We start from the raw sequence: 24,490 nt of genomic DNA, 5'->3' as shown, positions 1-24,490 counted from the left end.
GGGGGGGGAGAGAGGGGGGGGAGAGAGAGAGAGAGACAGAGACAGAGAGAGGGAGAGAGAGAGAGAATTAATGAATAAGTGAGTGAATATGTTTGATTTTGATGCCTAGGTTTTCACGTTTTTGTCTTTCCTACCTCGTTCCATTTCTCCTTCCTGACTCTCCCATTTCTGACAGTGGTATTTTTCACCATGCTTCCATTTTCTTCACTTCATTTCATTTCACTTCAAATCGTTATACTTAAGTCTGAGCAGATGCTCATTAACATGTTTACAGTGGTTCTCTTTGGATAGAGGGATCTCAGGTTATTTTAAATTTCTTTTTAATTCTCTATATTATTTGATTTTCTTTTTACAGTGAATATATACTAAGAAAAACTATGAAAAGAATAGCAGGGCAGCTGCCTCGGGTCCCCTCTCACTACAGAATTTTTTCTGTCCTCTCAATAAATCTTGCTTTCAAAAGAAAAGAAAAAAAAATGAATAGAAAAACTATCTTTACTTAGAAAAAAATCAATGAACCTTATACCCTAAAATTTCAGAATCTCATAACTTGCTCTCTACCATTCTAGTGTTCTTTGACTTCAATTTTATAGTTCCCTAATGAATGATGTGTTCTTTGACTTCAATTTTATAGTTCCCTAATGAATGATTAAGTTTATTCCCCAAGGCCAATGTTGTATACGCCATCTCTCTGTCACAGAGGTAAACTTTTTTCTAGAACTAGCATTTATTTCTTTAATAAAGATGTTTGATTTTCTTTGTCAGATTGTTTTTAAACCACAGTAACTTGTAGTGGTCATATCCTGCAAATACTTTGAAATACTTTGACTCTAAACTGTCTACCTGCTGTGTTTGTGGTATAATGGGAATTGGAAGGAATTGGAAGTGATCTGGGATCTTATCCAATTCCCTATCTGGTAAATTTTCTTTTCAAATTGCCCAGCAGGTGGTTGACAAGGGGTGCAGTTATTTGCTGTTTTAGAACCTTTAAAAAGTATACATTTTTCAGCTTGCTTTTCACTATTTAGTGTGACCTGGTTTATGTTTTTTTCAGATGCTAGTGATCAAAGAGAAGATGTTTATATTGGAAACCACATGCCTTGCCCTGAAAACCTCAATGGTTACTGCATCCATGGAAAATGTGAATTCATCTATTCTACTCAGAAGGCTTCTTGTAGGTAAGTCTGCCTGCAGATCAGTGGTGAGAATTTTTTTTCCATCAGTGGTCACTGCTGTATAGAAGGCATTGAAAAGTGGACTAAGTATTACCAAAAAGTAGAGTTTATTTGCAGTAGAGAAGTAAGAAATAAGTCAGCAGCATCGTTTGGAACAAAAAGGGCAAGTAATATGCAAAAAAACAAACAGAGGTATTTTATTAGGGTTTTGAGATTATGGGCTTAACATGTAAAGTATAATGTTATATATTTTTAATATAAAAAATAAATGTGCCATATTGCAACACTATTTTGGTTTTTAGTCAATCTGTCACAAGGTGGTTGAGGGACTAAAAAATGTATTAAGGGAACATATAACTCAAATAAAATGTGTGCTAAAATAGATTTCTAAAAATAAGGGGATGAGGACGAAGAATCAGGTGTGAATTGAGAGACAGAAATGGAAAAAGCGTAAATCCTCATCTCCCTGATTCCAGAGAGATTGTGTAACTTGCTCAAGATCAATGGCAAGTTAGAAATAGACCTGGGAAAAAACTAGGTCTCAGATTTCCTGATACTCAGTGATCTAAGTGTTTTTTTGCTGCTCTTTGTCTACTGGTAGCACTTCTTGCTGCTACAACTAGGAACTCATTCTCTACCTTGGGTTGGTCTAGTTAGGTAGGTAAAGTTTCTATAGACATTACCTGCTCACTCTCGCCTCCTGAAGTTTGATTAGAATCATTTTTTTCCTTTCTTAGTCAAATCATCAAAACATGGTGAATATTACACTTTTCTTTTGTTCTGTAAACCTAAAAGCCTGTGACTCTTTCCAAAAAGTAAAAGGAAACTATTAGAAATCAGGTCCCCTGGGTCCCTCTACTTCTTTAGCTCCCTGCTTCTGACTACCCTCTCCTCCTGCATAAAAAACAAAAAACAAAACACTATGAACCGTCAGTGATTGAAATAGTTCTTTGTTAAGCCTTTTGCTTTTTCTTGATTGAATTTTCTCCTTGTCTCTGAAGGAACCAGCCTACCCCTCCTTTTTGCCCCTAAACATTTAAAAAAAAAAAAAATCCAGCTGTACAAAAGAGAACAAGTCAGTTTTAAAAACAAATCATACAGTGGGTTCCTCATATTTGCCTGACAGTGGCATTCATATCTTGATGGAAGTTTGGATCCTGTTGTCCTCTTAGGATGTGCATTGTTCAGTGAGAGATGAGAGAAGATGATGTTCTGATAATGATGTGATACCATTTTGTAGTATTTTACTAATTGATGGTAAAAGGATTGAATAGTATACTGGTTAAAGGCTTTGGGACCAGATACACTGACTTGGCCATTTATTGACTTATGTCTTTTGAAAGTTACTTAAAATTTCCAAACCTCATTTTTATCATTTCTAAAAGTATAATAGTAGCTATTTCGTAGTGTTACTAAAATCATATGAGATAATATATATAAAGTGCTTACATAATTCCTGGTATGTAGTATGTACTTAGTAAATAGCAGATGATATTATTAGGCTGTAAGCCTATGTCAGGGTCTGTTTGTTTTGTTAACCACTATTTTCCCAGTGCCTGTTGTAGGACCTAGCCAGTAGATACCCAGTAAATATTTTTTTGAATGACATGATGATTATCAACTTTTCTTCAGACCAGAGGAGTTTCTTAAATTCTAAAGAATCTCTTTTCTGCATACTTCAAATTCCTTAAAAGAAGTTGATCTTTTTCTTTTTTCTTAGTATTTACAATGTCTTACATCACTCACACTTCCACAAATAGGTAGGTGTGTTTTGGTAGCAGTAAACAGGAAGAGATGAACAACCCTTAGCCATAGTCCTATTATTAGGATACAGTTTTCTAGCATAATGACACCACATTTTTATTGCTTGAGTGATTGACAGATTGGTTTGCAACAAATATTACTGGCATTGGGGTGTCAAATTTGAATATGACAGGGATTCAGAGATCTTACTTTCAAAAAGCATGCAATCTGTTGGGAGAGACTGAAAACTCATTTAAATATAGTATGAAAAATACTACCATACACTGGTAAGCATGAGATGATTTGGAACTTCAGAAAAGGCTCTTAAACCTGAAGATGGGTAGGGGACATTGGAGAAAGGGTCAAGTCTTACAGGAACATTTATGTCATGCCAGGAGCTTGGCCTTTATTTTCAAGGCAGTGAGAAGCCATTACAGGATTTTCAGTGACAGTGATTGATCATATTTGAAAGCCACTCTGGAGACATTGTGGAAAATGTATCATAAGACTGAAATTTAGGAAGAAGACTTAGTAAGAGGTGAGAGCCTGAATTAAGTAAAGGAGTTGTTGTGGGACTGAGGTAAGTAAATAGATCGGAGAGAGATAATAAGTTTGAATTCACAGGTGTTGGTGACCATTTGGGTCTGAGTATGAGAATGTCGGTGGAGGTTAGTGGGATGAAGAGTAACAAGAGTCTCCTGGGTTTCAGGCTAAGGCAAGATTGAGTGGGAAATACATTGGGAAGAGGGAAAAGGTTTGGACGGAAAATGATGTATTCAACTTTAACGTGCTTGGTTTAAGGTACCTGTTGGATATCCACTAATGAATGTCTAGTAGGCTGCTGGATATATTTTGGTTTTGGAACTCACAAAAGAGAGGTGTGGGTTGAAGACGTAAATTTGTGACTCATTCCATCACTAGCATTTCCCCTCTAGTTTCTACCTACCAATCCTCCTTTCCCACCAGGCCTCTGATTTATTGATCATATCAGCTTTTTAGTGTCCTTCACTCCTTAGATATCCTCATCCCCTCCTTACTCAGCTTAAATTCCATGGTCAGTCATTGTAGTTATCCCTTGTATTTGAATCCTTCATCCTTTTGAATGATCACAGTTGTTCACTCGCTCCTGTATAATATGCATCCTTCCTTTATGTGTCAAGGATTATACTCTCTCTTGTTTTTTTATTTCCTGCCTTCTGGTCATTTTGGTCATCTTGGTTACTTCCTCCTTTGTTCCTCTACCTCTCAGTGCCGTAGTGCACCAGGGCTCCATCCTAGTCCTTTTCCTTAGTGGTTCCATCCAGTCTCAAGGCTTTACGTGACATATGCTGGTAACTCCTGATTTACATAAATCCCAGACCTCTCTCCTGAATTTGAAACTCAAAGATGCATATGCTTTCTTTACATTTCTCCATGGATGTCTGACACCTCAATCTCAAGAGGACTAAAGCTGATCCCTGATCTGTTTCCCTCCCCTAAACCTGCTCCTTGCAGCCTTCTCCATCTCTGTTGAGAACAACTCTCCATCTTGTCAGTCACTCAGAAAAAACACCTCTTATATCTTTGATGTCTCTTTCTCTCCTGCCCAGTCAGTTGGGAAATCCTGTTAGCTCTTCTGTTTCATAATATATCCAGAGTATGATTACTTCTCACCACTGTCAATGCTATTCCTAGTCTAGGCCAACATTTTTTTTCTCTGGGATTATTGCAGCAGCCTCTGTCTGTGCCATATAGTGCAGATTAAACACAGTAGCCAGAGTGAGCCTTTTGAAATAAAAGCCAGTTTATGTCATTACTCTGAGAAAACCCTTCCATCTCACTAAGTGCAGAAGGCCCTACACAGTTGAGCCCCTTCACCTCTTTTTCTTGCTTCCCTCCCTTCCATCTCCTCTACTTCAGTGACACTTGCTGTTCTTGGGCATGCCATGCATGTGTGGATTCTCCCACATTAGAGGATTTCCACTGGCTCTTCCTTTGCCTGGTATGCTCTCCTCCAAGTTGCCTGCATGGCAGACTCCCTCATCTCGTTACTGATATGTCACTTTATTAATGAAACCTACCCTGACTGCCTTATTTAAAGTTGCAGTCTTTCCTTTCTGCAGTTTTCCTGGCCCACGCCTGGCACTCACAATTTCCCTTTACACCTCTCTCTTTCTCTGTCTCTAGTACATACCACTTTCTAACAACCATGTAATTTATGTACCATGTAGTTTATTGATTCCCCCCCTCCTGGCAGATGGTAAGCAGGTCAGGGATCTTTATCTGTTTTGTTCACTGATATATACCAAATATTCATCATAGTAGCTGGCCATAGCAGGTTCTCAACAAACGTACTAAATGGATGTGTGAATGAATTCACACACAAGGCTGTGGGAGAGAATGGGCTTGCCTTATGGGAAGGTGTATGGGATGAATGAAATGGAGGGTGGAGGACTGAGTCCCTAAATCTGCCTTTAATCAGTAAAGAAGAAATAATAATCTAGAATTTAATACTCTAGATATTTGGAGAGTGTAATGGAAAGTCACTTGCAGAAAATAATATCCAGGGAGAACTGCTGGAACAATATGTGGCCTATAGATTCTTTTTGATATTCTGATTTTAATCTTTGGAGTAAGCCAAGCTGTCAGAGAACTGTATATCTAGGATGTTTTTATAGCTCCCTGTAGAACTGTCTTGATTTTACTGAGCTTTGACTTTTGGCCATTAGCCCACCATGAAAGACATTATTTTAAAGATCCTATGAGACTTCCTTATATTATTGAATTTATTGCAGCTGTGTTGTTGAGGATGATCTCTTATCAGAAGGTGCCCTCTTTAAATGAGGACCGATGAGATAAAGTTCCCTTGAGTTTAATAACAGTAGTAACTGTGCTTCTTTGAACAACTTGTATTATTTTATTTTATGGAGATTGTATTTTGTGCCAGTGATCTTACTCTCTCCTCCCTGCTCCCTCCCTCCCTCTCTCCTTCGGACAATTGAGTAGCTTTTAGTGTATTCAGAGTTATGCAACCATCACCACAATCAATTTTAGAACATTTTTGTCACCCCAAGCAGACACCTCATACCTATTACTGTTACTCCCAAATCTCCCTATCCTTCCCTGCCTTAGACAACCTTGAATCTATTTTCTGTCTCTATAGACTTAACCTATTCTGGACATTTAATATAAATTGAACCATGTAGTATGTTGTCTGGTTTCTTTCACTTGGCATAATATTTTCAAGATTCATCTATATCGTAGCATGTGTCAGTGTTTAATTCCTTTTTATGGCCAAATAATATTTCACTGTATGGATAATACCACATTTTTATTCTCCTCATCAGCAGATAAACATTTGGTTTTCACTTTTTTACTATTATCAGAAATGCTGCTATGAATGGTTGTTTGCAAATTTTTGTGTGAACACATGTTTTCATTTCACTTGGGTAAATATGTGTAGGAGTGGAATTGCTGGGCTAACTGGCAACTCTGTGTTTAACTTTTTGAGGAACTGCCAAACTGTTTTCTGAAGTGGCTGTACCATTTTCATTACCTGTAGTACCCTTGCCAAAACTTGTAATTATCTGACTTTTTGGTTCACGCCATTCTAGTGGTATCTGTTGTGGTTTTTATTTGCATTTCCATGATGACTAATGATGTTGAACATCTTTTTGTGTGCATATTGGCCATTTGTATATCTTCTCTGGAGAAATGTCTGTATAAATCCTTTGCCCATTTTTCAGTTTTTTGTTTTTGGTCTTTTTGTTATCCAGTTATATTAGTTCTTTATTATATTCTAGATAGAAATCCCTTATCAGATAGATATATAACTTGTAAAATTTGTTTCCATTTTGTGGGTTATATTTCACTTTATTGATGGTATCTGTAAGTACAAAAGATTTTAATTTTGATTTAGATCTATTTACCTTTTTTTTTTAAACTGCTATTGCTATTTTTACTTTTGGTGTCATATCTAAGAAATTATTTGTCTGATCTAAGGTCACAAAGATTTTTTTCTTTTTAAAAAATTAAATGAATTTAAAAATTGACAAGTGGTATTATACATATCTGTTGTGTACAACATAATGTTTGGAAAGGTATACATATGGTAAATGGCTAAATCAAGCAAATTAACATATGTATTATCTCACATAGTTACCATTTTTCTGGTGAGAACACTTAAAAATTGACTCTCCTAGCATTTTTCAAGAATATATTATCAACTGTAGTCACCATGCTTTACAGTAGATCTCTTGAACTTATTTCTCCTATATAACTGAAATTTTGTTATGTCCTGACCAACATCTTCCCAGCTCTTCACTACCACCCCAATCCTGGTTACCACCAGTCTATTCTCTACTTCTATGAGATCAACTTTTTTGGATTCCACATTAGTGAAATCATGCAGTATTTCTTTTTGGTTTTTTTTGAGTTGGAGTCTCACTCTGTCGCCCAGGTTGGAGCACAGTGGTAAACTCATGGCCACCCCAGTGTCGACCTGCTGGGCTCTGGCAATCCTTCCACCTCAGCCTTCCAAGTAGCTGGAACTACAGGCGCGTGCTACCATGCCTGACTGATTTTTTATTTATTTATCGTAGAGTCGAGGTCTTGCCAAGTTGCCTATGTTGGTCACGAACTTGCGGGCTCAGGCAATCCACTTGCCTCGGCCTCTCAAAGTGCTGGGATTACAGGCTGAGACACTGAATCCAACCCAGTATTTTTTTTTTCTGTGCCTGGCTTATTTCACTTAACATACTGTCTTCCAGGTGCATTCATGTTGTTGCAAATGACATAATTTCCTTTTTATGACTGAATAATATTCCATTGTGTTATATACTCATTATTTTCTCCATTTGTCCATTGACGGACACTTAGGTTGAATCCATATCTTGGCTATTGTGAATAATGCTGCAATAAACATAGGAGTGCAGATATTTTTTCAACATACTGATTTTATTCCCTTTGGGGTGTATACCTAAGGGATTGGGATTGCTGGATCATATGGTAATTCTATTTTTTTGAGAAAACTTCATACTGTTTTCTGTAATGAGTATATCCTTTTTTTTCTCCCTAGGATATAGTTTTTTTTTGTTTGTTTGTTTTTGAGTTGTAGTCTTACTCTGTACCCCAGGCTGGAGTGCAGTGGCATGCTCACTGCCACTGCAGCCTCAACCTGCTGGGCTCAGGTGATCCTTCTGCCTCAGCCTTCCAAGTAGCTGGAATTACAGGCACACACCATCACACCTGGCTAACTTATTTTTATTTTTATTGTGGAGATGAGTTCTCGCCAAGTTACCTAGCTTGTCTTGAACCCGTGGGTACAGACGGTCCTCTCACCTCGGCCTCCCAAAGTGCTGAGATTATAGGCATGAGCCACTGCGCCAGGCCTAGGATATAGTTTTAACTCTTACATTTAGAACTATGATCCACTTTGAGTTAATTTTTGTATATGATGCAAGGAAGAGGCCTAGCTTAATTCTTTTGCTTGTGATTGTCCATTATCTCAACACCATTTGTTGAAGAAACTTTTCTTTCTCTTTTGAATTGTCTTAGCACCCTTGTTGAAAGGGTTTATGGATTTATTTCTTGGCTCTCAATTCTATTCCATAATCTGTATATCTGCCTCACTATTTGTTTGTTTGCTGGGAAACTTAGAGCCCAATGTGAAACCTCCTGGCAGGTGTTAGGAACCTCAGGGACTGGAATGGATGACTCATATCATCCCTGGATTTCTCTATTTCCCTTTGCCCAAGTCTCTTTTGTTGTTGTCATTTATCCTTTATGATAAGCTGCCTCAAATTCTTTTTGTAATGAGTTGTGGTACATTAATAAATACACACACAATTTTTACATTTCAGCTGCTTTATTAATTCGTTCTAACTGGAGGCTGGCTAATTTATACATTTCACTTCTGTCAGCTTAAAAATATGAATTTTCTGTTAAATAACTTAAGTGTTTCTCCCTGTCAAATTATCATCAGCTAATGTTGTTGACTTCTTATTTACTTTTAATTAGAATTCAGATAATTTCTATGATTAGCACCTACTTGACTGCTTGACTTCATTTCTGTCATTAATAACTTATTTTCATCTTTCCCTTGCATCTTACATGTTTATATTTTGCACACTGAAAAGTGTCTTACATATAATTTGGCACTATGCTCTGAGAACTGTAAATGTTTATACCTATTTATTCGATAATCTAATTTTCAGTTATCTAGCCTAAGGTAAAACGCTAAATATAAAAAAGCATGTTCACTAAGATGTTTACCATACCTAATTTATAATTGTGAAAAATTGAAAATAAATGATATGTTTTAGAATGGGAAGCAGATAAGTTAGCTATATAATAGTCACTGCATGGAATATTGTATATTGATTTGAAAATGATGGTGATAAAGAGTATTTAGCAACTTTAAAATTGATGTAGGTGAAAGAAGCACTATATAAAATAGGCATATCAAAAAGCCTGTAGGGAGATACACAAATGGCATTTTTTTCCCCCAGATGGTGGGAAAGTGCTTGATTTTCTATTCCTGTTTAAATCTTATCATTCTTTTGAATCTTTAAATTTAAAAACCTGAAAATATCAAAATTTGTAATTTTCATAGGAATCTTTTTTTCCCTTTCAGATGTGAATCTGGTTACACTGGCCAGCACTGTGAAAAGACAGACTTTAGTATTCTCTATGTAGTGCCAAGTAGGCAAAAGCTCACCCATGTTCTTATTGCAGCAATTATTGGAGCTGTACAGATTGCCATTATAGTAGCAATTGTCATGTGCATAACAAGGTAAGTAATGATGTAAGAAATATCAACTTTAAATTAGAGCAGGTGGCTGTTAAATTAGAAGAAAATCTTGAAGCACAAGAAAAATGATAGATGCTTTGAGTCCACCAATCTGTTGGGAAAAATTCTACAATCCCTGAGGTTTCCAGTGGCTTTGGCCTCTCTCCATCTTTCTTACTTAGAATATCATCAAGAACTCATTCTCAGTTATATCTGGGCTGTAGGTGGAGGGAGCATGAGAACAGTTAATGAAATAAAGGAATTTAGGAATCTTAAAACCATGTACCGTCTTGGAGTACTGCATTTAGGAATAATAATGGTAATAGCAGAATTTCTAGAATGATCTGCACATGCACAGAAAGCCATGCAGAAATTTTTTAATCCCTACAGAACTGTTTTATGCCCTAAGTATAGATTTTCCCCATAGTAAATATAGTAAGAAAGGAATAAATCAGAAGCAAAAGGTAACTACTTTTCTTGTTATATTATTGTATTAACATTACTTCATTTTCTGGAGTACAGAAATAAGTAATATGCTTTAAAATTCTATACCATAAATAAAACTATTCATCTAAATTAAAGGACTTATTTGGAGTACAATTGGCATAAAATGGGTCTTTTCCAAACTGAGTAGAAATATATAAGGTCAGACTGAACTGGGCCTGTGAAAGTCAGAGCATATCAAGTTAATAAAATTGTCTTTTTGCTTCTCAATTGAATGTCTTTTATTCCTGCTTATCTTTTCCTACTTCCTTTAAGGGTTTTGTTCAAAAATCTCATAAATATCATCTCTCTATTTTCCTGTATTATTCTGGGCAGAGGGTTGGATCATACCAAATACAGATATTTTCAGACCATAATGGATTTATGGCCCTTCTATCCAAGGTCTGGATAGAAGCCAGACCTTCAGTAGTCTCAACCATCTGGAGCTGGAATGATCAATCTAGAAATGATAAAAAAATATTCTGAGTAACATATATTTTTCATAAAACCCAGGCACTGTAGTCAGTATGCTTTATTTCACAGACCAGATGATCTGCCCTTAGGCAAGACTACTGAGTATAAAATTGGGCTGCAGATCAAATTAGGGACAAAATAATATAACACATAATGATACAGAAAGAGAAGGTAGGGGAAAAAAATAGCAGAACTGACTGTGGCCATTTAGTATAGACTGAGAGGGTAAGTAATTTGCCTGTGGTCATCCAACTAGTAAGTGGAAGTGCTTGAATTTGAATTCAATACTGTCTGATTTCCAAATCATTCCTCTTTCCACCAACCCATCAAGAGGAAAGAGGGTCCATGTTGAATCATCTTAGGAAATATGTTTGCCAAGTAGGATGATTGCATGGGAGCAGGGTTCAAACTTGAGTTTGTAGCAGTTTAATAGGGTTTTTGAGCTGGGGAGTTTTGGTACAAATCATTTTTCAGAGTATTAATTTGAGTCATCTGAAAAATTCACTGGAGGCCAGGCTTGGTGGCTTAGCCTATAATCCCAGCACTTTGAGACCTAGATGAGTGGATTGCCTGAGCCTGCGGGTTTGAGACCAGCCCCGACAACTTGGCGAGACTTCATCTCACAATTACAAAAAAAAAAAAAAAAAATTAACCAGGCATGGTAGCACGCGCCTGTAGTTCTGGCTAGGAAGGCTGAGGTGGAAGGTTCACTAGAGCCCAACAGATGGACGCTGGGGTGACCGTGAGTGTGCCACTACTCTCCAGCCTGGGCGACAGAGTGAGACTTCGACTCAAAAAAATAGAAGAAAAATTCACTGAAGTAGTGAGAATATGAGGTGGAGGGAAGACCATTTAGGACATTATTAGAGTATAGCAGGAGTGGGATAATAAATTATTCAGAAGGCAAAAATAAAAAAAAGGTAAAGTAAGAGAAGATTTTTGAGGGTTGATGATAGTGCCATTTTAAAGAGGATCAAAAGATGTTAGAGTCACTAGGAAGCAGCATTTGAGTTTAACCCCTTCATTTAGAGAAGTAGGGAAATGGAAGCTCTGAGATAGAAGTACTTTGCCCAGGGTCACAGAGCTAGGTGAGCCCTCTTACAACTCCTAATTCAGCCTTTTACCCAACTCTGTGCTTCTGTTCTCAGTGTGCTATAATCCTCAACTACTAAATAAAAATTACCTGGCAGGCAGTATTGAAGGTACCCTCTAGTTTCTACGCTGAATACCCTTGTTACCCTCATGGCCACTTAGATATCACAGTGTACTTCTGTGACACAGTGTCTTCACTGTCCACTCTCTCTATGACTGAAGGGTCATCTCATTGAATTTATCACAGATTTCTCCTTGAAGCCTATCTTTTTTTTGTGGTATTTCCTGCCCTAGAATGTTTTGCTATCTTAGATTTGGAATATTATAATTACATACTTGGATTTATCTCCATTGAATTTTTAAGGAGTGTCTCTCCCACACAGTCTGTTATGAGACAGCTGTTCACGTATACCATGGTGGCTGATACATGGGAGGAATCTTCCTTTAAAAGGATGTTCCCACTGACCTACTTACCAAGTCTTCATGAGTCAAATTTTCTTTTCCTATTTTTGGAATCTCGTTTCATATTTTTAGACTCATAGAATGACAGATTGGCAGAGACTTCAAACATCATCTTAACCAAACCTCCTTATTTTATAGATTAAAAATCATGGCCCTAGGAAGTTAGAACTTTTCCAAGGTCATGGTGAGTTAGTGTTGGTAAAAGAGGGTTGCTTCACCACTCAACCAGTTTTCTCATGTATGAAATGGAGATAATTCCAACTCTATCTCAAAGTGTTTTTATGAGGATTAGTGAGATAAAATCTGTGAAAACCATATTCAAAATGGAAGTATTATCATCAAGGCTTTTACGTCAAGGCAAAGCTATACTCTTTGAGTAAAACATGGAATGTTAGGGTAGGGTACAAGACTTTCTTTACATTAGATTGTATATTTCTTTCTGGCAGGGATTTTAGAAGTTAGCCCAACTCCTAATTTAATATTTTACATTCAGAAAACTTGAGGTTGCGTAGTTGGCTATTAGTAGAGCCCAAACTCAAAATTACCAGAATGCATCCCAGCGTTGCATAGCACAGCCCCTTGGGCATAGTAGTACATAGTAGTGCAAGCTGTGTTTGTAGTCTAATGAGTAGATACAGCAGTTACGACACAGTGAGATTTGGAGAACTATGAAAGAACATGATAAAATGAGAGCAGAATCAAGAAATGCCCCTTATCCCCAGCATGGCTGTTCTTTATGGGTTTCCATGGTTTGCCCTAGCGGAACGCGTACAAGTTCTTTTGTGCCATTGTCTACAATCAGTAGATATTTCTATTTATTTATATTTGAGGTTAATAAGCATACGTTTTCCTGATTTCCCCCTTTGTCTAAACTGTTCTTGTCCTTTTGGAGGTGTCATAATGCTCAGGGAAAGTACATAGGCCAAGGTCCTTTCTGCTGTCACGGGTTTCTTATGTTATCAGTCACTGGCTAGGGAGTTGCCAGGTCAGAGGAAGGGTAGGATTCCTGTCAGGGCTGCTTATATAGTGGCATAGACAATGGGAATGAGCTTTGCTGTGTCAGTACCTCTATCATATATCAAATCCTCCCAACTCCCAGCTTTGTAGGAAAGGTCTGACATTATGTTTATCTGTGCCTTGTCTTGTACCAAATACCACCTTGTTTTCCCTTTATGTGATTGCATGCAATGTAGCTTTATATATGAATTGTGTATTACTCGGGAAACATTTGAAATATCCTAAACAAAATGATATTTTTCTTTCTTTTTAATGCAACAGAAAATGCCCCAAAAACAATAGAGGACGTCGACAGAAGCAAAACCTAGGTCATTTTACTTCAGATACGTCATCCAGGATGGTTTAAACTGATGACTTTTATATGTACACTGACCATGTGATATACATTTATTATGTCTTTTTTTAAAGAATGGAAATATTTATTTCAGAGGCCTTATTTTTGGACATTTTTAGTGTAGTACTGTTGGCTCGTATTTAGAATATTCAGCTACAACAGTTTTGGACTGTTTAGTAGTCTTTCTTTTATGTTTTTAAATACAGAAATTGATTTCACAAATTTGTACCACATGGTAATTCTAAGACTTGTTCTTTACCCATGGAATGTAATATTTTTGCAAAGATGGACCACTTTACAAATGGTTATAAAGTCATACCCACTTCTTCCACAATGACCATAGCAAATGACCAAGCATGAACTAAAGGTAAAAATGTTTACAGATTACTTTTCTTACAAAAAAAAATCTAGAAGACACTGTGTTTAAATAGATATTTAAATGTTTTTGAGATTTAGTAACTGGTTTTTTAGACACTGCCTATTGCATGAACTGTAAAGCTGTGTGTGTTAGATATAAAGTATTTATATGATGTATGGGTTGGAATTTAATTATTCCTCTCTTTGAAAAAATAATGCTAATAATTTGAAAAAGTATCTGATAGTACTGATGAAACAGATCACCGAAAAGTAGATTTAGATATTGTGAAAATAGGCTGTTTGACAAACACATCAAAATAAAGCCTACTCTATGAGTTAAACTACTTTAATACACATTCATTTTTAAAGAAAATATTTGTTTTAACATAAATAAACAAATGGTATTAGTGTTTGTGAATAAAATGCAAAAATAATTGTTAATGATTGGTGCTCTTAAAGTGAGCTTAAAAATTATTTGAGACCTCTATCTAAATTTGTCCTGTAGTAATAGTTATATTAATAGATTGTTGGTGTTTAAAGATCTGAAGTGTGAGTAGAAAGTATTCAGCTGTTTAACATGTAGTTTAGGTATTCAAAAGTATGCATGTAGAATTTAAAGACTGTTAAAAATTATTAATTTTAATATTTTGTTTGGAAAAGCATGTTATAATATAATGTTTTCTCTATATGGCCATTGTTTTGGTGTGTTTATTTACTACCTTCCTTGATATTGATGTATCAATATATTTAATATGCGAAATTAATGGAAAAAGCAGTTATCAGTGCAAAATTTCCTTTTACTGCTTGAAATTATCTAAAGGCAAAAAGCTTCACCCAACATTTGGAGTTTGCCTTTTTGTTCATTTGGCTTCTAGACTTAATATTAATAACATGGTGGCTTTAGTGAACTTTTAAAAAAGCTTTCCTCTTCTACCCACAGAGTTTTATTTGAGTCCCTTAGTCAGTCAGCAAGCATGTTTGGAACGGTCCCCGGTGCTTTGCAAGGGTTCATATTGCAGAACAGTCACGTATGGGTATTTGTAGTTATAAATACTTGACCATTCTCCAGGGGTGGGGTTTCCAACCCTTTAAACAACCCCGTTGCCTGTTATCAAGCCTCCTTTTTGCTTTAAGTGCCAGAATTGCTTGTGGTTAGGACATCTTTTGCCGAGAAACAAATAAAATGGAACATAATGGGTCTGCTTCAAATGCTGATAAAATTCACCAGAATCGCCTGTCAAGTGTGACAGAAGATGAAGACCAAGATGCTGCTCTTACCATTGTGACTGTGCTGGACAAAGTAGCCTCCATCGTGGACAGTGTGCAGGCAAGCCAGAAGAGAATAGAGGAGAGACATAGGGAAATGGAAAATGCCATAAAATCTGTCCAGATTGACGTGTTGAAGCTTTCACAGTCACATAATAATACAGGCCATATCATTAACAAGTTATTTGAGAAAACCCGGAAAGTCAGTGCTCACATTAAAGATGTGAAGGCCCGGGTGGAAAAGCAACAAATTCATGTTAAAAAAGTTGAAGTCAAGCAAGAGGAAATAATGAAGAAAAACAAATTCCGCGTGGTTATATTCCAGGTAAGCTTGTACTTGTTTGCAGTGTGATAATTATAATCCCTTAAATCTTTTAATTGCCCACAAGTCTTATCAGAGATTTCCAATGTCATATCTTAACTATTGTATACGTTAATACAGTGGAACTCTGTATCAGCAGAGATTTCAGGAGAAAATCATTTCTATGTTAACTAATACACTATCTGTCGTATCAGTATTTTGAGCTTCTCAACCATTTCATGTAATATGAACTGTGGTTCATAGCTTAGGCTATTTCTTGCCTTTGAAACTTAATATTGGCAAAGCTCTTTCAGCATATTAACCTAATTAGTGCCCTCTCATAAACTTTGAAAATGTTAGAACTAGAAGAGAACTAAGAAGCCTCTAGTTTAAAACCACCTCTTTGTTATATAAAAGAAGAAACGGAGGACCACAATATGTTTTTTCCCTTATCATGGAGAGCCCAGAAAGCCTTAATAGTAAATTATAAACTTTTCAGATATGAATTATGTATTAGAATTTTTACATATAAGTCACAATGATAAGAAAAGCTGTCCATTTCTTAATGAATAACCAGGCAATTGTTCTTATTTTTATATTGCTATTAATATAAATATAGGAGTCACATAAATAATTCCTTACATTTGATTACAAAGTTTTTTTTTTAACTTAACTGACTTAATATAATAATTTTTGTGTGGCATTGTGTATTGAGCTAAGTTCCTATATTATTCCCTCTTGACACTCATATTTTTGGAAATAGGAACATATCCATGGCAAATGTATAATATGTTTTTTAAACTCTTACAAAGTAAAAGTAAACAGTTGGACATTCCTCTCACAATAGAAAAATGGGAAAGTGTCATTGTAAAACAGTTTACAAAAACAAAATAAATAAGAATAGAATTCTACTTTTAAACTTATTTAAATATTGGCAGTTTCTGCAACATATGCCTAGAGGTTAAGGATTGGAAAAGAACAAACACTGTTATATTCTGCTAATAGAAATATTAATTGGTACAACATTTCTGGAAGGCAGTTTTGATAGTGTGTATTAAGAACTTTAAAAATTCACAAACATTTTGGCTCCCAAATTTCATGTGAAAGAATTTGTTCCAGGCTAACAGTCAAAAATGTGTGTAGGAATGTTTATTGATGGATATGGATGAAGTATTATCTATCTATCTATCTATTTATTTATTTATTTGAGTTGGAGTCTCACTCTGTTGCCCAGACTGGAGTGCAGTGGCCACTCCCGGCCACCGCAGCCTCGACCTGCTGGGCTCCAGCGATCCTTCCGCCTCAGCCTTCCCAGTAGCCGGAATTACAGGCATGTGCTACCACACCTGGCTGATTTTTCTGATTTATTGTAGAGATGAGGTCTCGCTGTCCAGGCGGGTCTCGAACCCGCGGGCTCAGGCAATCCACTCACCTCAGCCTCCCAAAGGTGCGGGATTACAGGCTGAGCCACCGAGCCCGGCTTGAAGTATTATCACAACTGTATTTTTAAAATGGATGCTTATATGCATAGGAAAAAATCTAGAATAAAAACTAAATGGGATAGGGACACAGTTGGATTATGTGGGCAATATTGTAAAATAACAGAGATGTGACCCATAACTCCCCTCATCATTCTTAACATATTAGGCAGTTCTCCATAGCCTTCTGTTGACTGATAAGGTTACACAGTGATGGTAGAGTGAGTGGTATTTTGAATCAGTTTTTAAGAGCCTGTAGGTTATTTAGGAAAAACAATAGGGAGGAAAGAGAAGAATTGCTTATTTCAAAGGTAGATAGGGTGAACTATGTCATTTGAAGTCCTTTGTCATTTTCCTTTCCCTTCAGATCCCTCGAAAACCTTGTCTAGGCTTTCACATTTGAAGAAAATCAGTCACCTTACTTTCAGAGAGTGGCCAGTCCAGTTTAGTGTATGTAGTGGGGATCTAGATTTGGTATCAGGGAATGTAGTAGCCTTATTTTGATTCACCTTCGGAGGGCATTCACAGTAGTGGATATATCTCATCCTCCACTTGCATGGGGCGTGCTCAGGAAACATACTTGGCATCCTGCATGTCTGAAAACCCTTGTTCAAAGCAGTGGACTGAGTGACAATCAAGATTTACAAAGAGTACAGCAAAGAAGTTTCTGAAAAGTTCTCTTGACTCTGTCCATTGACAGAATTCTTTTTTAAAAAATTAAGATGTTTCTATATTCACCTGTTTAGTCTCTATATCTTACTGTTAATTTTTTTTTCTTGGAGCCACTGGTATTATTTAAAGTAACTTAGGAGTGCTATTTTAGGTCAGATCTCTTTTACTGTAAGAAATTGCTATGAAAATTCTGTGAAATTAAGATGTTCAGAGTAGGCAGTGGTTTGTCAAAAAGCAATGGCTGTCATTTATAATGGAAGAACTTATAGAGAAAAGATACATGGACATAGAACTCTGATTCAGAGATTCATTAGATAGTAGACTCCTGTTCACGGTATTCACTTAGCAGTTAAAATTAATTATACTTCTCATAGTTAATATGTATAAAGTTATATTGAGATTGCCCCTTCTACTAAAATTAACTTGAAACTGAGCAATTCAGCCACAGTAAAAATTATCTGTTTCTTATACAACTGTCATTTCTCTTTGTACATCCTTTCACCTTGATGACCCTTTTCATCATGCAAGCCAGGAGTCTTGCCATATCTTCTGCTAATTTTGGTTACTAGCTACATGCTTGTGATTACCCAGTAAGATATTTGGCCATTCTCTAATATGTCTCAGACTTTTATATATTCAATATTCCCCAGCTATATGTGTTCAAGTGCACATTACTCTGACCCCCAGTATTTATTCTGTTACAAAAGTGGTCTTTTTACCTGGACTTTTACATTAAAAAGTATGATTATATTTGGAAAGCATCTGTAACTTAACCTTATAATCTTCAGTTATTATTACAGTCCATTCATCATTAACTCATGATATCTCTGACTCATCAGAGTTGCAACAAATTGATCCACATAACAAGTACTTTTTTCACTCTACCTCTGCTTTGTTTTGTTTTAAAGCCTGATTTTGTATTATTTTTTGTGTACTTGAAGAAGGGTATGTGATTCCTGGGATAAACTGTGTCTGACTTCTTCACAGCAAGATTGTGTGTTTTTCCCCTACCAAGCAGTAATTGCTCTTTGGCTCTTTCCTTTTCTAATTATACCTTCTTGGGCCATGCCAACCCACACTGTGTTGCTGAAGCTACTCCCTGCAGCAGGTGTCAGGAAAGGCGAGGAATAATTTTGCTGCTTCTAACTGATTCATCAGAGAGATATGGGACGCCCACCCCTGCCTTTTTTTTTTTAGCTCCCAGACTTTCTAATCCTGTAGCCAAAGAAATTTATTTTTCAAAAAGTATCCAAAGAACTAAGTTTCCAGGGATACCTTCTTGACTATCAGCCTGATAGGTTTTGGAATATGCACAAATGTTTTCTTACATATTTATTGTTTTTTGACTGAATAGACAATTTGGATCTCATGTGAAAGCAGTTTCTTTTAGAAATTTTAACTCAAGTTTCAGTTAAAAATTTCATGATTGACTGGATGCAGTGACTGACACCTGTAATCCCAACATTTTGGGAGACCAATACAGGAAGATCGCTTGAGGCCAGGAGTTTGAGACCAACCTGGGCAACATAGTGAAACTCTATCTCAACAACAATAAAATTAGCTGGGCATGGTGGTGCTCACCTGTAGTCTTAGCTATTCAAGAGGCTGGATGGAAGAATCTCTTAAGCCCAGGAATTCAAGACTGTAGTGAGCTATGATTGTGCCACTGCATTCTAGCCTGGGCAACAGAGTGAGACCCTATCTCTTAAAAACACACACAGATAGTATTTAGGATTGATAGGCTTTCTTGGTGGATTAGCATGTTTATCACTGCAATGTCCCTCCTTATTAACATTCTGAAGCCTACTTTATCTGATATTAATATAGCCACTTCAGTCTTTTTTGTTGGTATTTATACTTTCTTTTGCATTGCATTGATGTTTTTTGCACTTTTAAATTGAACCTAGCCATGTCCTTATATTTAAAGTGGGTTTCTTTTCAATAGCATGTAATAGAGTCTTGAGAGATTTTTTTAAAACTAAAATCTGAAACTTTTTGTATTTAAAAAACCTCTCTCTCTCTCTCTCTCTCAAGTTTTGCCTGTTTAGTTTTAGAAATACTTCCTAAATAGTCAATTGGGTTCCTTCAGCTGCTGTGATCTAGGCTGGTTCTCAAGGTCTTCAGTGTGTGTCATGCTTCCAAATCCAATTCTTATCCTAACTCTTTTAACTCATTTGACATAATTGGTCCCCCTCTCTCTTCTTGAAACTTATTTCCCCTTGGCTTCTGAGGGTGCTGCTTTCTTTTGGATTTCCTCCTGCCTCACTGGCTGATATTTCACCTTTTTTTTTTCTTTCTCATCACTTCCTTCTTAGTTATAGATCCAAAATCCATGATCTATAACACTAAAGTCCAATAATTTCTAAAAATAATTTTTTCATAACGTATTGGACAGCAAGATCTAGCTTGATCTGATCACAGTCAGTGAGAAAACTTGACCTGAAATAGCATGAGGCTATTTATAGTCTTTATCCCAAATTTAGTATGAGTATTCATAGATTTTGCCACAGAAATGTTTCTTCCCAAGATCTCACTGGGAATGTCACATAATATATGTCATATTAGTTTTCCAAAATCCGAAATACTGTGAATTCTGAAAGACTCCTTGACCCCAAGGAGTTTTGAATAAAACAAAGTGTAGACCCATTCATTCAATCTCTTAGCAAATCTCTTTCATTGGGTCTCATGACTTTTTTTTTGGAGTTAAGTTCTCATTCTGTTGCTCAGGCTGGAGTGCAGTGGCATAATCATGATTCACTGCCACCTAGGTCTCCTGGGCTGTCCCTCTACCTCAGCCTCCCAAGTAACTAGGACTACAGTCACATGCCACCACAACCAGCTAATTTTTTTCATTTTTTTCTTAGAGAAGAGGTCTCACTATGTTGCTTAGGCTGGTCTTGAACTCCTGGGCTCAATCAATTCTCTTGCCCTGGACTCCCAAAGTGATGGAATTACAGACATGTACCACTCTTTTAACTGCATTCACCCTGGCCTCATGACTTTTAATTCCATTTTTACATTGATGTCTTCTCAATTTGTATGTCTAGCTTTGCCTTCTCTTCTGAATTCCAGACTCGTCTACTCAGCTGCCTTACTCATTGCCTCTGCTTGCATGTCCAGTGGGCATCTCAAAGACAGAGCGGTCAGATGCCACCCTTCCCTTCCAGTTTCTTCCTCCTGCTGTCTTCCTCATCTCAGTTAATGGCAAATGTATCCTTCAGTTGCTCAGGCCATGTACTTGAGGCTCATCCTTGACACACTCTAACACTCTATATTCAAAACTAGCAGCAAATCCTGTTGGCTCTTACCTTCCAAGCAGATCTGAGAATCAGACCACTTTTTACCCCTACCCTGCCAACACCCTTACCCAGCTCTCCTCTGCCTTGTCTCATGTTGTCTATCTGTTATCCCTGCCTCCTGGCTCACCCCACAGCCTATTTTCAACAAAGTGATCCTTTTACAATGTGGGTCAAATCATGGCACTACTCTCCTCAAAATTTTGTAGAAGGTTTTCTGTCATACTCAGAATACGAGCCATTGTCCTTACCTTTGGATGCAGACCGTTTCATGATCTGGCTCTCCTGATACCTCCCTCACCCACTCTTCTCCTCCTCTTGCTCCTTGATCACTCTGCTCCAGCCACATGCCCTCCTTGCTGTTTCTGTTATTACCAGATATACACACAGCCTTCAGGTCTAGGCTTAGGTGTCACCTTTTTAGTGAGGACTTTCCGACCACTATAGTCCAATCAGCTCTAACCCCTGTCACTGCATATCCCCCTTCCCTGCCTCTTCTCAGCTTAGCACTTATCACCATTTAACATGCTGTATATTGTTTATTTGTCTCTCTCCAAGAATATAAGCTTTTTTACTCTTTTGTCTTCACCAAAGTTTCTCAGTGTCTAGAACATTGACCGGTTCTTGGTAGTGCTTAGTAAATACTTGTTGAAGAAAGACCTAAACCTCGTATTTGACCCAACAGTCATTTATTGAGTATACCTACTGTGTACAAGGTACTCTGATAGATGCTGGGCATAAAACATAAGTGAGACACAGTATCTGTACTTTCAAGGAATCTGTTACCTAGTGAAGGCCCCAGGGAGAAATACAGAAAAGAGTAGAGTTGCAATTCAATTCAAACTGTGATAGTGTTCTAAATAGAGGTATGTACCTGTTCTTTTGGTGTACATTTGAGATAGAATTAGCCACTTGGGGAGGCTGGGGACATTTGAATCGATTCTTTTTTTTTGTCTCACTCTGTCACCCAGACTGGAGTGCAGTGGCTGGTCCCGGCCACTGCAGCCTCGACCTGCTGGGCTCCGGTGATCCTGCCGCCTCAGCCTTCCAAGTAGCTGGAACTACAGGCACGTGCTACCACGCCCGGCTAATTTTTTGATTTATTGTAGAGATGAGGTCTTGCCAAGTTGCCTAGGCGGGTCTCGAACCCGCGGGCTCAGGCAATCCACTCACCTCAGCCTCCCAGAGCGCGGGATTACAGGCTGAGCCACCGAGCCTGGCTGAATCGATTCTTGAAGATTTCATTCACAAAGCCAAAAAGAGATGAAGGAGCATTTAAGATATCAGAAACCTCTGGGCATGTAGTGTGCACTTTTAGTTCTGGCTACTTGGGAGGCTGAGGTGGGAGGATTCCTTGAACCCAGTAGTTTGAGTTCATCTTGAGCAACATAGTAAGACCCTGTCTTAAAAATTTTAAAAAGATATCAGAAACCATGTATCCAAAGGCATAGAGGGATGAAAGCATTTCATGCTTGAGAAAATGAGAGTGGTTGTTGCTGGGCTAGAAGATGGGTGAGAGGGTTTAGCTATACCTGAAGAGCCTTCTCGTAATATTGAAGAATTTGAACTCCATCCTTTGAGCTATTGATGAGTTCTCCAATGTATAAAGCAGAGAAGAAATGTGATTAGAGCTATGCTTTAGAAATATTTCTGAGGAGATACTTATGTGATGTTCTGGAGGTAGAAGGATCAGTGAGGCGGTATTGCACAAGTTTAGGCCCCAGATGACAAGGGCCAGGGTTAAGACATTGGCAGAGAAAATAAGAAAGGAGGAAGGAAAAGACAGGTGAGTTGTTAGACAGTATTATCAATGGGGCTTGGTGAGCAGTTAGGTATGGGATGAGAGGGAGAGGAAATATTTGAGATGATGGTTCTGGGGTGTCTCTTATGTGGTACCTGGATAGGTGTCAATGCTGAGAGGTACAGTTAAAAAAAGCAGAAGTAAATAGGGATGGCGGATGGGCCTTGAGTTTTGAACCTGCTGAGTTTGAGGTGCCTGTGTTACACTAAGTGAAGAAGTCTGTCCATCATTTAGACATGTGTATTAGTTCAGAAGGAGCGGGGTGAAGATAAAATATTTGTGAGTTTGTTTACAAGTAGATCTAAAGGTGTAGGAGTGACTAAGTTTGCTTAGGGTGAGCTCGGGACATGAAGAAGAGTAAAGAGTCAAGGAGAGAGAAACCCTGAGAATTGTCAACGTTTAAGGAGTGGGCAGCCACGGCCAGAAGGTAAGAGAGCTGATCTCCAATGCGAAGGAAGCACTAACATGCTTTGTTTTTCCTTCCTTCAGGAGAAGATCCGGTGTCCCACAAGCCTGTCTGTTGTTAAAGACAGAAACCTAACTGAAAATCAGGAGGAGGATGACGAGGATGTCTTTGATCCCCCAATAGATCTCTCTTCGGATGAAGAATATTATGTTGAAGAAAGCAGATCTGACAGGCTTAGAAAGTCAGGCAAGGAACGCATTGATAATATCAAAAAGGCATTTTCTAAAGAAAACATGCAGAAGACACGGCAGAATTTTGACAAGAAAGTGAACAGAATTAGAACTAGAATAGTGACCCCGGAGAGGAGAGAGAGGTTAAGGCAGTCAGGAGAGAGGCTGAGGCAGTCAGGAGAGAGGCTGAAACAGTCAGGGGAAAGATTTAAGAAATCTATTTCTAATGCAGCTCCCTCAAAGGAAGCTTTTAAGATGCGTAACCTCAGGAAAGCTAAGGACCGAACTGTTGCTGAAGGTCAGGAAGGTGGCAGGGAGATGGGTGTGGACATCATTGCCACCAGCAAGTCCCTGGGCCCCATCAGTGAGCTCTACTCTGATGAGCTCAGTGAAACAGAACATGAAGCAGCCAGGGGGCCATATTCTCCCCACGAGGGAGGGGAACTCCCCACCCCTGAGCCTTTAAAAGTCACTTTTAAACCTCAGGTGAAAGTAGAGGATGACGAATCTCTTTTGTTAGATTTAAAGCAGTCATCATAGTCATTAATGTATTTGTGCCATATAGGAAAACACAAATGGTATTGCTGTTTCATTTCTTATAGTTAAAATCTTGAAGATCACGTGAATATTAATTACATTTCTTTGTAACTCCCTTTGGAATTCTCCCTACCTTTCCAGCAGCTTTTTCTCTTACGTCACTCTCATGACAGCTGTGGATCTTTCAGTTCCTTCTCTTGCCCATAAGAAAAATAGTTTCCTAAGTCAGGCCAATTAGGAGTCTGGTCATCTGAAACAAATGAAGAGCACCTTTTTTTTTTTTTCATTTGCAAGTGGACTCTAGATACTGGTCTGGATTAATATTGCAGCCAACCTCAAAGAGAAATAACTGTGTGGATTATATCATCCACATCAGATCAACAGATCTGATCAGATTAACATTTTTGTTAGTTAATTAGCAATCATACCTCTTTTTTGATGCTGCTGCATAAAAACGTTGAAGTTCTAGACTTGAGTGTTTGGCTTTAGCGTCATAGCTGTACTTAACAGCGAAACACCTGGCAAATCGTCTGCTTATTCTCATCGATAAAAACAGAGAGAATTAGTCCATCTTGCTTATCTCAGAGGACTGTTGTG

General features: G+C 37.6%; 2 protein-coding genes across 3 annotated transcripts in view; both read left to right on the top strand.

Moving 5' to 3' along the window:
- LOC103269691 (myb/SANT-like DNA-binding domain-containing protein 3) overlaps positions 1 to 14,594 on the top strand; it is a 145,327-nt gene extending 130,733 nt beyond the window's left edge. For both annotated transcript variants that reach the window (XM_021717176.1, XM_008067254.2), the window contains 3 exons: positions 1,055 to 1,178; positions 9,532 to 9,690; positions 13,477 to 14,594. In XM_021717176.1, coding sequence (XP_021572851.1) covers positions 1,055 to 1,178; positions 9,532 to 9,690; positions 13,477 to 13,561 — 368 coding nt within the window. In that variant the 3' untranslated portion in view covers positions 13,562 to 14,594. The remainder of the gene's footprint in view (positions 1 to 1,054; positions 1,179 to 9,531; positions 9,691 to 13,476) is intronic.
- Positions 14,595 to 14,663: 69 nt separating this feature from the next.
- On the top strand, positions 14,664 to 24,095 carry CAVIN4 (caveolae associated protein 4). The gene is made up of 2 exons (XM_008067252.2): positions 14,664 to 15,497; positions 23,210 to 24,095. The coding sequence occupies exons 1-2, from the start codon at positions 15,090 to 15,092 to the stop codon at positions 23,894 to 23,896; spliced, it is 1,095 nt and encodes a 364-aa protein (XP_008065443.1). The 5' UTR covers positions 14,664 to 15,089; the 3' UTR covers positions 23,897 to 24,095.
- The last annotated feature ends 395 nt before the right edge of the window (positions 24,096 to 24,490 follow it).

This window comes from Carlito syrichta, unplaced genomic scaffold (assembly GCF_000164805.1).
Source record: "Carlito syrichta isolate Samal-C Ts95f unplaced genomic scaffold, Tarsius_syrichta-2.0.1 Scaffold309451, whole genome shotgun sequence".
Lineage (NCBI taxonomy): Eukaryota > Metazoa > Chordata > Mammalia > Primates > Tarsiidae > Carlito > Carlito syrichta.
The sequence above is the reverse complement of the archived record's forward strand: the minus strand, read 5'-3'. Positions and strand labels throughout refer to the sequence as shown.